The 14,562-nt window shown below is 35.0% G+C and overlaps 1 protein-coding gene across 2 annotated transcripts in view; it reads left to right on the top strand.

Annotated features, from left to right (window-relative positions):
• Positions 1-208: 208 nt before the first annotated feature.
• Positions 209-14,562, top strand: part of PDC (phosducin) — a 19,640-nt gene continuing 5,286 nt past the window's right edge. Inside the window, exons 1-2 of one of the 2 annotated variants that reach the window (XM_040446614.1) lie at positions 209-317; positions 10,616-10,700. In XM_040446614.1, the coding sequence (XP_040302548.1) occupies positions 10,640-10,700 (61 nt within the window). In that variant the 5' untranslated portion in view covers positions 209-317; positions 10,616-10,639. The remainder of the gene's footprint in view (positions 318-10,615; positions 10,701-14,562) is intronic. The other variant, XM_040446615.1, reaches the window with a different exon arrangement.

Below are 14,562 nucleotides of genomic sequence, written 5' to 3'. Positions count from 1 at the left end.
CATGCTGGAAAGAGATAATTTTTTTTCTTCAAATAACATAAAATAGGTGGACAAAGATTGTATTTACCACAGAACTTGAAGTTCTTCATTGTTTTAGTTTGTCTTTGCCTTACTGTTAATGAACAGACTTTGTAAATCTCTTATGTTAATCCTATTACCTGTTCAGAGCTATTTCTGCCAGGGTCATCAATATTCAGGGATCTTAAATCTGAGCTTAAACCTGTCCAAGTTCAAGTGAAGTTCAGTAAACAGGCCTTCTCATCTACTGAACATAACCAAGGATACGAGGCACATAGAACCAAACTGTGAGTCTGCAAGTAATCTTCTTCATACAATTTTTTCTTTTCTTTTTTTTTTTTCTTTCTTATTTTTGGGACAGAGAGAGACAGAGCATGAACGGGGGAGGGGCAGAGAGAGAGGGAGACACAGAATCGGAAACAGGCTCCAGGCTCCGAGCCATCAGCCCAGAGCCCGACGCGGGGCTCGAACTCACGGACCGCGAGATCGTGACCTGGCTGAAGTCGGACGCTTAACCGACTGCGCCACCCAGGCGCCCCTTCTTCATACAATTTTTAAACTTTTACCTTGGGGGAAAGAATACTGATTTTAATGCTCATGGGTGTTCTTTTAAAATATTTCAAAGTAACATTCAGTAATGACTTATCTAACTGTAAAACAAATTCCGCGGATCTTTCCCTCTTAAAGAGATTGGCACTACTCATCTTCACTAATGTAAATTCAGAGTAAACACATAATTTTGAACTTGATATTCCAGACTCAAAGATAGTTATTTCAGATAGTTAAATAAAACCATGGAAAGCGAATTAATTTTGAAATTTAAAATTCTTCAGTCCTCCTTTTGAGTGAAGAGAGAATTGAAGGAAAGAAGGGATGATTCCTTGCACTTTGCATTTGAAGATATGACTCCTGAGCTGTGAAAGGGAGTATTACGCTCAGTGAGAAAGCATTCTCAGGCTTAGAACCAGGCACTTAACCAGTTGTGTGTTCTTGTTTTTTGTTTTATTTTTAGTATTACATTTTTGGGGTTTTTACAGGGAGGGGTTGTCTATTTAAGTGGGGATAATAATAGCTGTTTCAGAAGGTTACTTCAAAAATTTAATGACACAGAAGTAATGTTTTAAAAGAAAAGAAGAAAAGAATAGGGGCTTCTGGGTGGCTCAGTCGGTTAAGCGGCTGACTTTGGCTCAGGTCATGATCTCATGGTCTGTGAGTTCGAGCCCCGCGTCAGGCTCTGTGCTGACAGCTCGGAGTCTGGAGCCTGTGTCGGATTCTGTGTCTCCCTCTCTCTCTGCCTCTCCCCTGTTCATGCTCTGTCTCTCTCTGTCTCAAAAAGAAATAAACGTTAAAAAAAATAAAAAATAAATAAAAGAATATAGGGAGTTTGTGGATATTTGTTAAATTAGGTGCAATTTTTCTTTTGATTGATTATATTTCCTTCTATTTTGCCTCATTGTGGAGGTAATTATGATTAATAATAATCTTTACAGTTTGCCTCATGAAAATGAAGTAAAATTTTCCCATTGTTTTGTCATTGAGTTTTTTTATTAACTTCAAAAATAGCTTTCAACTATAGCATCCATTTATATATATATCCTATACGTATATATATCCTAACATTAAAGCTAGAAAAAAATTTTAGAGGTCATCTAACTCATCATGGCAATTTTTTGAGTAAATATTATGTTTATAAAATGCATTTGAATTACAGAAGTTGTCAAGATATATATGAACCATTCATAATAATGCGTCTACTGTAATTATAACAGTAAGTGCTAAAGTAAGTATAGTTACGAGATATACAGATATTCAAAACAAGGTATCTGCTCTGAATTTCCAGCAAGATTCCAACATTTCTATTTGCTTCAGAACAACTAAGGAAATGTCTGTAGTAAGAGAAATGTTTGTAGTAAGAGCAAACTTGAATAGGTTAATGTCTTTTTCTTTCATTAGGAGCAAAAACTCAGTTATAATTTGGAAGCTTATATTTTCCCAGGATATTTGTAACTGATGATACTGGCTGACAAATAGAAGACTGCCATATGCTATGCATTCCTGACATACAAATTGTTTAAAAGACTCCTTACATCTTCCACCTGTCCAGTCTCATTTATAACAAAATGAGACTCAAAACAATTTGAGAAGAATAGGAACCATTAACCATTATATATACTCTGCAGTGTCTCTTATCAAAGTTTCTATCATAATTCTTCTATCTAAGTTGTTATGAACTTTAGATACCAGGGAGAGTGAAAGTGATAAAGGGATGTTTTCGATGGCATCAAGGTGTGTGTTTTATATGTAAGGGAAAGAAAAGTAACGTTTGCTTGGTGTCAACCATTTGCTCAGCATCTATTTGTGACAGCCATTTTGAGGATAGTGTGTGCTATAATCCATTCATGATTCTGCGGATTTATTAAGAAAAATACTTTCATTACGATAAAAAACAATGTGAAAGTTGACCTACCCCAAAATTAACAACTAGAATGACTAAAGGCAGCAACATAAATCCTGAGTATTGTAACTATCTCTGCAAAGTCCTCCTCCATTAAATAACCGAAATTCAGAAAAAATATATAAACCACTATGACAAAAATGGAAAATCAAATTTAAATCACCACCTCTCATTTTCCACTTATGCACTTTTCAGAAAATCTTACTATTGTTTTCCAGGCATTTTCATGTACGTTTTATTAGTCTGTATTTCAGGCTAATTAGCCTGTATTACCTGTATTAATCAACCTGAATTAGCCTGTAATTCACCAAATGAATCTCCCCTCAGGTTTCACATTCTTAAATGTCTTAAATGTTTTATGGCAAACAGACCTTACTAGAAGTATATCAAAGTATTAGGATAAAGATAACCAAAGTATTAGCATAAATCAAAGTATTAGGATAAACTTTAGTTAATAAAATAGAATAGAAAACAATTCTGAGATAAATGTATAATATATGTGTGACTGTGTACACACACATGTACACACACACACACACACACACAGATATTCTTGGGTGGGAGAGATAATTAGACATAAGCAGTGCATAAATGCATTGATTCCAAAACAAAATTTATATTGATTTGAAAACATCTATTATTAATTTTAAATATTTTATTTTAGTATTTAAAATTTTTAATTATTTACTAATTATCACTTTTGCTCAACATCTATTAAGTTCCTACAACTAAATATTACACATTTTACATGATACATTGCATATCATTTAATACTCACACAGCCTTTTGAAGTGGCCACTATTATTACTCCAATTTTACAAATAAGAAAACTAAAACACAGAGAGATTTTGTGATTTGTTCAAGGTCACCCAGTCAATAATTGGTAGGGCTATATTTGAACCCAAGTGTCTATGTATTACTATGTTCTACTGTCACTCGAAGTATTGTAATGAATGGTTCTTACCCACAAGAAGCTTAGCTACTCCTCAGAGGAGAAGACATATATAATTAATCAATTGGAGAATTATTCAAGAAATTAACTGACATATTATGAGACATAAAATTCCCTCTACATTGATACTGGACCTAACATAACATTACTCTTACTAGAAATCTCCAGTTCTCAATGTCAGTAAATAAAATAGAGGGGTGGTATAGAGAAAGAAGAAATTATGTCTTATGTGAAATCATTATAACTATCTTTATGATTTGAGAGGTAATGGAGGTCTCCACAAACCCAGCAATAACTCCTATGATATGACATGGTGCTATTAGATCTATCTGATGTGAAATTCCCAGCACTTTTTTACTAATAAAGGAAAAGCAGAATTGTTTGCTATAGGAGTCCAATATGACATTGGGAAAGATAGTCATGGCAAGGGTTAAAACATCTGACATTAATATATTAGCATTGGTGAGAACATTAGCCTGGCTTAGTTGATCAGATTAGTTCACAGTCACCTTGGAAAACAGGAGAGCACAGACCTAAGGAGATGTATGGTTAGAGGTAGAAAAGGGTAGGATGTGAAGCCCTGTAAGAGTGACACCCTTAATAAAGCACAGATCAAGGCACAAAATCAGGGTTTCTATCAAAAATAAGTCAGTCAGAGAAATACAAATACTTCATGATTCCATTCATGTGGAATTTAAGAAACAAAACAAACTAACATGGATCGGGGGTGGGGGAGAAGAGAGACAAACCAAGAAACAGACTCTTAACTATAGAGAACAAACTGATGGTTACCAGAGGAGAGGAGGGGGGAAGGGGTTAAATAGGTGATGAGGATTGAGGAGGGCAGTTGTGATGAGCACCGGGGTTGTATGCAAGTGTTGAATCACTAAATTGAACACCTGAAGCTGATATTACACTATATGTTAACTAACTGGAATTTAAATAAAAACTAAACAAAAAAGAAGTGAAGGTGAAGCAGAATTTCTATAGATTTTTCTCCACCTAGCAATTAAAAAAATTTTTTTTCGCATTTATTTATTTTTGAGAGAGGGAGAGAGAGAGCACGAGTGGGAGAGGGACAGAGAGAGAGAGGGAGACACCGGATCTGAAGCAGGCTCCAGGCTCTGAGTTGTCAGGGCAGATCCCAGTGCGGGGCTCAAGCTCACGAACTGGGAGATCATGACCTGAGCCGAAGTCGGAAGCTTAACCAACTGAGCCACCCAGGTGCCTCTGTTTGTTTTATTTCTTAAATTCTACATGTGGGTGAAATCATTTTGTATTTGTCTTTCTCTGACTGACTTCTTTCACATAGCATGATACTCTCTAGTTCCATCTATGTTGTTACAAATGGCAAGATTTCATTCTTTGTTATGCCTGAATAGTCTACATTCTATTGTAGTTAGTACAGACACCAATACTTTCCTCAGGGCATCAGTGCAACCCAGAAACTGGCCAAGGAAATAACTGGCATTTATATTATTTGGCATGCAGGGGCTTCCTGCCCTATGTTTTTATAGAGCCTTCTATGTTATCTCAGGAATATGGGTCTAGAAGCAGGGAAAGAACTAGTGAAGAATCCAAAAAAATGGACAAGTTAATCCTAGGTATGCCTCATTGCACTAATTGTAATTCTTAGACGATAGATGGTGAGTCCTGAGAAATCCAGAGGCTGCAAGGCTTCAGAAATTAAGGAAAAGGCAGGCTAGGCAGACTCAGAAATAACAGCCAGCATCTAACATAATTTAGATAATTTATCACAAAACAGAACCAGGGGCTATGGACTGAATTGTGCCCCCACAATTCATGTTGATGACCTAACTCTAACTGTGATGGTATTTTGAGATACTAATTAGTAAGGAAGGAAATAATGGTTAAATGAGAGCACAAGGGTAGGGCCTTAATCCATAGATTTAGTGTCTTTACAAGAGGGGACACCAGAGAACTCAATCTCTACACCATGCAAGAACACAGAGTAAAGGTGGCTATTTGCAAGCCAGGAAGAGAAGCTTCACCAGAAAGCCCTGCCAAACCTTGATCTGGGACTCCTGGCCTACAAAACTGTGAGAAAATAAATTTCTGCCCCAGAAGTCTACAGTATTTTGTTAAAATAGCCTGAGCAGACTAAGATACCAGGAAGTTATGTTTATGTGATTTCTGACAAATTGAAAAGAGGCAGACAGTTTGAAAGACTGAAGTGTTAGTTTTCAAATATATGCCACACATTGAGAAGATTTGCACTAAGAAGCAAACAGACTTAATTTTAGAAATTGATCTTAAAGACTGTTGTTTCAATTACATTTAAAAATTCAAATACCATTCTTTGGAGTATACAGTTAATTCTTAAGAGGTTGATACGAATCCCATGAGTGAAATATCACTTGGCTGGCCAAATCTCCATGCAAAGCTAAGTATAATGTTTCCATAACTTTGCATTTTCTAGTTTCAGTTTGATACAGAACTGACAAATTATTGCATATTACACTTGCTTTTATTTACTTATACTATTTATTTATTTATGCTGTTACACTCAGCATAAATCAGTGAGGTTTAATGCAAAACAGAGACATTTATCATTCAAGTAACTACTATCTCAAGGAATTTAGGAACATGGTAGCTTATTGATCGATTATTTTTCATATTCTCATCTTGGTTTTAATGCTTCTATAAAAACTTAGGCTGATTTATTTGGTTAATTCATTCATTCCTTTTAGCATTTTATTGAGGTAATGAAAGAACAGAAAAAAATGAGGATTTTTGAGGTTTGAGAGTCTGACAAATTCGGATTGAACCCTGGCTCTATCTACTGCTACAAGCTCTGTGAGCTTTGGCAAGTCACGGAATCTCCTGAAACCTGAGAGTCCATGTCTGAAAAATGAAGATAATAATTTTTTGAGGATTAAAAACAGTATCTATAAAGTATCTAGCACATAGTGGTTTCTTTTAAAAATGACTGCTGTAGGGGCGCCTGGGTGGCTCAGTGGGTTGAGTGTCTGACTTTGGCTCAGGTCATGATCTTGCAGTCTGTGAGTTCAAGCCCTGCATTGGGCTCTGTGCTGACAGCTCAGAGCCTGGAGCCTACTTCAGATTCCGTGTCTCCTTCTCTCTCTGCCCTCACCCCCCTCCACTCTCTGCCTCTGCCTCTGTCTCTCTCAAAAATAAACATTTAAAAAAAATTTTAAATGGCTGCTGTAACTTATGGAGTATTTATAACATGTGAAACAATTATAAGAAGACAAGAACAAGTAAAAAACTTGTTCCTGTCCTGAAAAAAGCTTACAGTAGTGGAGGAAAAGGAATGTAAAAATAAGTCCTAAAAAAATTGTTGTGGATGCTAGGAGAGAAGTCAATCTAGAACATAGTGGGGAGATGACTCTAGTTTTTGCAAATCTACCAGCAAACTACAATAGTTAGTATTGAAGGCAAAGCTCTTCTTCAGAACACTGAGAATGTACAAGTCAATTGTAAACTAGATAGTCTGATTAGATCAGGTCAATATATTTAAAATGATTAACAGATGTCATCATCACAGTATCATGTGAACAAGGATAATGATAATAATGAAATAGTTCAGGGGTAGATTGGGGTTTTTAAAGAGTTTTTTAAACTAATGTTTAAGAATTTTACTCACTTCCTTTCTATTCTAGATCATCACTATGGGAGGTGTTAGAGTTTTAAGAGCAAAGTGTGAGAAATGTTATTCCCTATCAGCCATTATTTTAAATTACTATTAAAATCCTACACTAAGAGGAAAATAAAACCCAAACCTGGTAAAATTATATTTTAAACTATATGTCTCATTAACATGTATATATATCTAAAATCAAAAGGGAACAACATTACAGATTCTTATAATACATAAGATGGAAAATACAGTAACTGCTGAACCACAGCAAATTTGGGGATGGAAGCACTTTTCTGTCTTCTCACCCTATTTTATCACCAATTTGCAATCACACACAGATGAGCTTATTAATACCCAAAGTCTTGTAAACATCCTATTGTTATTTTAAAACCTTTAACCCAAAGCAGACATGGAATTTTTTAACCACTAAGAATACCACTGCAAACCAAATGCTGATCATATGTTTTAAATGATTGTTGTACTGTATTACAAACATAAAATACATATTTTTATTTTATTTTACAGACTCACATAACACTCACTATGTGTCTGGATCTAAGCACCTTCCAAATACTAATTCAATTAATTTTAGGATACTAATGCTAATTTTGAAAAAGATAAGTTATTTGAGGAAATCAGAAAACCCCAGAGTGAGGTGATGACAGGGAATATTATTAATAGGAGTGTAGATCAAAAACATCAATAAGTTAATTATACTGGACTTGTGTCTCCTCTACAGAATCTTCAAGCAGTGTCAGCAAATATGTTTCAATATGTTTCTTTCAATTTGTATGTGTTGACTGGTTTCCCTAGTAGTAAATAGTAGTAAATTTTATCAATCTTTGTACTCTAACTCAAATGAAGGCATTAGGTAAAGATGGGCTCTGGTTTTTACTAAATAGACAACCTAGCTGACTTAGGTCTTAGTGTTTGTAAGTGTCATATTGGAAGAGTTTTGTTCTTCACGTAATTCAGAGCCTATGGAAATGCCGGCCACATAGTCTATTCTTAAAATATACTAATTGAATCAATGAATCAAGTTTTCCCCAAGTAATGGGATTATCTATTCAGTAAACAAATTGGCAAAAGTCTTTTTGGAAAATGAAAAATTTTTTTTACTGGATTTCTAACTAGGTTGGCAAGAGGCAAGCCAAGAAGCAAGTTATGCTTCTTTTTCTTCAACATTTGAAATAAAAATTATCTTTACATAGTCTTAATGTACTTATTGTGTATTTATTGTATTTACCGTGAATCGTAGTTACCCCAAATTAACTCTATACTTCTGTGGGCGGTGGGGGGAAGTCTGGTTGAGTGTCTTCTTCTCTAGGGTGTATAGAACTATTGAAGTTATCAAAAAGTTTCTATTACTTTGTTGTGAAGTGTTCTTTTGAAGCAAACTAATAAATATTCATTTTTTTAAATGCAAAAATTATTTTTAAGTAATTGCAATAAGTAATTAAGTAGCTTAGTGTTTATGTAGCTTTAATGTTTATTTATATTTGAGAGAGAGAGAGAGAGAGAGAGAGAGAGAGAGAGAGAGAGAGACAGTGAGCAAGCAGGGAAGGGGCAGAGAGACAGAGACAGAATCTGAAGCAGGCTCCAGGCTCTGAGCTGTCAGTACAGAGCCCAACACAGGGCTTAAACTCACAAACTGTGAGATCATGATCTGAGTAGAAGTCGGACACTTAACCAATTGAGCCAACCAGACACCCTTAAGTAGCTTTTTAAATATAATGCTTATTTGTTTGTTTGTTTACTTTAAAGTAAGCTGTACACCCAATGTGGGGCTCGAATTCAGCACCCTGAGATTAAGAGTTGTATGCTCTACTGACTGAGCCAGCCAGGTATCACTTAAGTAGCATGTTTTAACTAACATTTATTTATTTCCATTTTCCTTTATTCTTTTTAATTACTAAATCCATTGAATTTTAATATTTTGATTACATCTATAGTTACATAAATATAGTGTAATAAATTGGTGTTCCCTTGATAGCTTTTTTTTAAGTGACTCAAACCATTTATTTTGCTTATATTCCCCCTTTTACATGAACATGAGAAAGACACATGATTTAAAATCCATATCTACAGTCTCCAAGAGCTCTCGACAGCCTTTGCTTAAAAGGCTTTTCTTGTTCAAATGGATAAAATCAAATTGGCAAAGACTTTGACATCCAGTGATTCTGAGTAAGGACTACAATGATAGAAACAATAAAATTATGGGACGCCTGGATGGCTCAGTCGGTTAAGCGTCTGACTTCTGCTCGGGTCATGGTCTCAGGGTCCTGAGTTCAAGCCCCACATCTGGCTCTGTGCTGACAGCTTGGAGCCTGGAGCCTGTTTCGGATTCTGTGTCTCCCTCTTTCTCTCTCCTCCCCAGCTCATGCTCTGTCTCTCTCTTCTCAAAAATAAATAAACGTTAAAATTTCAAAAAAGTCACATCTATACGGACCCCGCAGGGAATGTGTTAGTATGTATAATAGAGTTTTCCAGATGTTGGAAAGATAACTAAGTACATAAGTTGGATTTGATGTGAACAAAGAATAAATAGGTTCTATGTAATGACATCAAAGAGTTTCCCATGAATAAAACTTCATGTACTTTTGGTAGATATTGTGACATATTTTATTTAGTCAAAATTCTATAGGCATAGTGACTAATTGTTATCTGCTTGTTGGGAGATTTCACCAAAACTTGCTTGATGGTCTGGAGAGATGTTATGGAATTAGTTTTTGAACAGCACTGTTTCTTAGATCATTATTCGTTAATGCCAGTTCAGAAGTTGGATTTGTCAAACCATATTGACAAAATGACTCTACTTCCTTATGTTAACTTCCATAAGAGTGTAATGACTTAAAATTTAGCTCTACAATTAAATCTAGGTTCAAATTTTTGCTCTACCACTTACTATGCAATCATGGACAAGTAACTTAAACTCCCTGTCCTTCAGCTTCCTCAGTTGTAAAATGACATTAACAATTATCTCTGCCACATATGGCTATGTGAGAATTAAATGATTTTTGACACATAAAGTAATTGGAACAATGTCTGCACATAGTATTCATAGTAAGCTTATAATTATTATTAATTTTAAAAGTGTTGTTATATAAAATATTGGGATATAATTGTATGATATTTGGTAACAAAATAAAAAACTATGTAATAAATAATGTTCACTAAGTACATAGATTTAAACTGAAGGCTCTTTAAGTAAAAACAAACTATGAATTATGTAAAATATTTAGGTCAAAATATCTTTAATAACATAAACATTACATTGATATACTTTTACAAGGCAGACAGAAACATATTGAACACTTTATCACTTAGTGATAACTCTTAGCCTACTGTGGAACTTGGCAGCAGGAGAATAATAGAATCTCACATATATGTATATATATTTTTTTCAGATTCAAAAAATTAAAATTAAAAACTCTACCTTTGGCCTACTACTGTTTACAATTGCAAAGAAAGTTCATAGTGGGAGAAGTTAGGAAGGAGCTTAATTATACTGTACATAGAAAGGTATATGTATACATATATAATCATTACTTCTTTGTTCATACTATAGATTATATCAAATCTAATCCCTAAAATGGACGAAGCCAAAAGCCAAAGTTTGGAGGAAGACTTTGAAGGACAGGCTACCCATACAGGTAAGCAAATCTAGAAGAAAATAATAATTATTAAATTAAAGTTAAATCTGGAGATTTCTAATGTTCTTATTGCCACTATTCAGTATGAAATTTAAGTAATATATTTGAATGGTTTCATGGAATCATCTAAAAATTCTTGAGTGGAAAAATGAATGTGAAGTCAAATACTCTTAAGCAGTTTTATTTAGATGTCAAAGAATGAGAAAAACATTTATTATTGAGAATTTCTTACTGCCCAACTATTATAAGACCTTTCTATGTACAGTATAATTAAGCTCCTTCCTCTCTAATTTCTCCCACTATGAACTTTCTTTGCAATTGTAAACAATAGTAGACCAAAAGGTAGAGTTTTTAATTTTAATTTTTTGAATCTGAAAATATAAAGAAATGATAAAACATTCTTAAATTAAATGCATTTCAGTATTCCTCCAGAAAACATTAAGACTTCAATTCATTTCACCCAGAGCCTGTTTTCCTAATCTGTTAAATTGTACACGACTGTGTATATGCCTCTACTAAGAGTTTAAAAGTCAAATAGCATGGTTCAAGTTTAAAAGTTCGGTTTGTAGGGGCATCTGGGTGGTTCAGTCAGTTAAGTATCCAACTCTTGATTTCTGGTCAGGTCATGATCTCATGGTCATGCCCTGTGTCGGGCTCTGCGTTGAGTGTGTGGCCTGTTTAGGATTTTCTCTCTCCCTCTCAGAAAAAAAAAGTTGTTTGTACCTCTTAAGCCTCTTCACTTATTTTGTAAACCCTAAAGTAATATAATATTATTGTCAACTATACTTCAGTTAAATATAATATTAAATTATATTATAAATTATATTAATATATGTACATATATAAATATATATAACAAATTATAAATTATATTAAATATAATATAAATATACTGTCAACTATACTTCAATTAAAAAAATAAATAACATTTTAAAAATAAGTAAAAATAACAGTTTAGGGTTTTTTGAAAACTCTATTGAATCTTATTAAATTAATACTTTCCTCTGTCTTTTAATAATATGAAATGGAGCCTTTAAATTTAGAAAGAAGGTTGAATGAATTCACATGAGTACTTTAAAAAAAATTTTATTTATTTTGAGAGAGAGAGAGAGAGAGAGAGAGAGAGAGAGCACAAGTGGGGAGGGGCAGAGAAAAGGAGAGACAGAATCCCAAGCGGGCTCCACACCATCAGCGCCTGATGCAGCACTCCAACTTACTAACAGTGAGATCATGATCTGAGCCGAAATCAAGAGTCGGATGTTTAACCGACTTAGCCACCCAGGAGCCCCAAATTCACATGAGTACTTAACAAAATGCATGGGAATTCATTTTATAATGACACTGTGAAGAATACCTTTCTAATTATGGCACAGAACCAAGAAACCATAAAAGAAGATTGATAAATTCAGCTATAAAAATGAGAAGGGAGAGAGGGAGAGAGGAAAGATGGAAGGAAGGAAGGAAGGAAGGAAGGAAGGAAGGAAGGAAGGAAGGAAAGAAGGGAGGGAGGGAGGAAGGAAAGAAGGCACCAATGAACAAACAGAGGGAGGGAGGAGAGGAAGGGAGAAAGGGAAGAAAGAATGTCTGCTGTCTGATAAGTCATTAGTAGCAAATTCCAAAAAGCATTTAACAAATTGGGGGAAACCCGCTGTAATTCAATTGACAAAGAGTTAATTTCCTAATATAGACTGAAAGCTCTTACAAATCAGTAAGAAAAAAAGCAACAATCAAATGGAGAAATGAGCAAAAGATAGGTCAATTAAAACAACAACAACAACAACAACAACAGCAGCAGCACTGGGGCACCTGGGTGGCTCAGTTGGTTAAACACCTGTCTCTTGGTTTCCGCTCAGGTCATGATCTCACAGTTTGTGAGTTCAAGCCCCACATGGGCTTTGTGCTAACAGCATAGAGCCTGCTTGGGATTCTATGTCCTTGTCCCTTGCCCCTCCCCTGCTTGCTCTCCACCTCTCTGTCTCAAAACTTAAAAGTAAACATTTTAAAAATAGCACTTATGGGGCACCTGGGTGTGCAGTTCATTAAGCTCTTGGTTTCCGCTCAGGTCATGATCCCACGGTTCGTGGGTTCGAGCCTGCATCAGGCTCGTCAGAATCTGCTTCAGATTCTGTGTCTCCTTCTCTCTCTGTCCCTTCCCTGCTCAGACTCTGTCTCTCTCTGTCTGTCAAAAATAAATAAATGTTTAAAAAAATTTTAAATAGCACTTATGAAATTAGTACTATTGTGAGATACATTTTTTTCATACAGTTTGTAAAAGTAAAAAGTTTAATAACACACTTTGGAAAGAGGCATACTCATATATTACTGGTAGGAGTGTAAACTGGCACAACTTCCTTAAAAGAAGTATAGCAGTATCAAAATTAGAAATGTATATGCTTTAGCCTAAACCCAGCAGAAGAAGAGAAATAATAAAGATCAGAGCAGAAATAAACAATATAGAATCTAAAAAAAATGTAGAGCAGATCAACGAAACCAAGAGTTGGTTTTTTGAAAAAATAAACAAAATTGACAAACCTCTAGCCAGGCTTCTCAAAAAGAAAAGGGAGATGACCCAAATAGATAAAATCATGAATGAAAATGGAATGATTACAACCAATCCCTCAGAGATACAAACAATTATCAGGGAATACTATGAAAAATTATATGCCAACAAATTGGACAACCTGGAAGGAATGGACAAATTCCTGAACACCCACACTCTTCCAAAACTCAATCAGGAGGAAATAGAAAGCTTGAACAGACCCATCACCAGCGAAGAAATTGAATCGGTTATCAAAAATCTCCCAACAAATAAGAGTCCAGGACCAGATGGCTTCCCAGGGGAGTTCTACCAGACGTTTAAAGCAGAGATAATACCTATCCTTCTCAAGCTATTCCAAGAAATAGAAAGGGAAGGAAAACTTCCAGACTCATTCTATGAAGCCAGTATTACTTTGATTCCTAAACCAGACAGAGACCCAGTAAAAAAAGAGAACTACAGGCCAATATCCCTGATGAATATGGATGCCAAAATTCTCAATAAGATACTAGCAAATCGAATTCAATGGCATATAAAAAGAATTATTCACCATGATCAAGTGGGATTCATTCCTGGGATGCAGGGCTGGTTCAACATTCGCAAATCAATCAACGTGATACATCACATTAACAAAAAAAAAGAGAAAAACCATATGATCCTGTCAATCGATGCAGAAAAGGCCTTTGACAAAATCCAGCACCCTTTCTTAATAAAAACCCTTGAGAAAGTCGGGATAGAAGGAACATACTTAAAGATCATAAAAGCCATTTATGAAAAGCCCACAGCTAACATCATCCTCAACGGGGAAAAACTGAGAGCTTTTTCCCTGAGATCAGGAACACGACAGGGATGCCCACTCTCACCGCTGTTGTTTAACATAGTGCTGGAAATTCTAGCATCAGCAATCAGACAACAAAAGGAAATCAAAGGCATCAAAATTGGCAAAGATGAAGTCAAGCTTTCGCTTTTTGCAGATGACATGATATTATCCATGGAAAATCCGATAGACTCCACCAAAAGTCTGCTAGAACTGATCCATGAATTCAGCAAAGTTGCAGGATACAAAATCAATGTACAGAAATCAGTTGCATTCTTATACACTAACAATGAAGCAACAGAAAGACAAATAAAGAAACTGATCCCATTCACAATTGCACCAAGAAACATAAAATACCTAGGAATAAATCTAACCAAAGATGTAAAGGATCTGTATGCTGAAAACTATAGAAAGCTTATGAAGGTAATTGAAGAAGATTTAAAGAAATGGAAAGACATTCCCTGCTCATGGATTGGAAGAATAAATATTGTCAAAATGTCAATACTACC

This window comes from Herpailurus yagouaroundi, unplaced genomic scaffold (assembly GCF_014898765.1).
Source record: "Herpailurus yagouaroundi ecotype Mexico unplaced genomic scaffold, PumYag 195, whole genome shotgun sequence".
Taxonomy (NCBI): Eukaryota; Metazoa; Chordata; class Mammalia; order Carnivora; family Felidae; genus Herpailurus; species Herpailurus yagouaroundi.
Note: the sequence above shows the minus strand (reverse complement) of the source record. Positions and strands in the feature narration are given on the sequence as shown.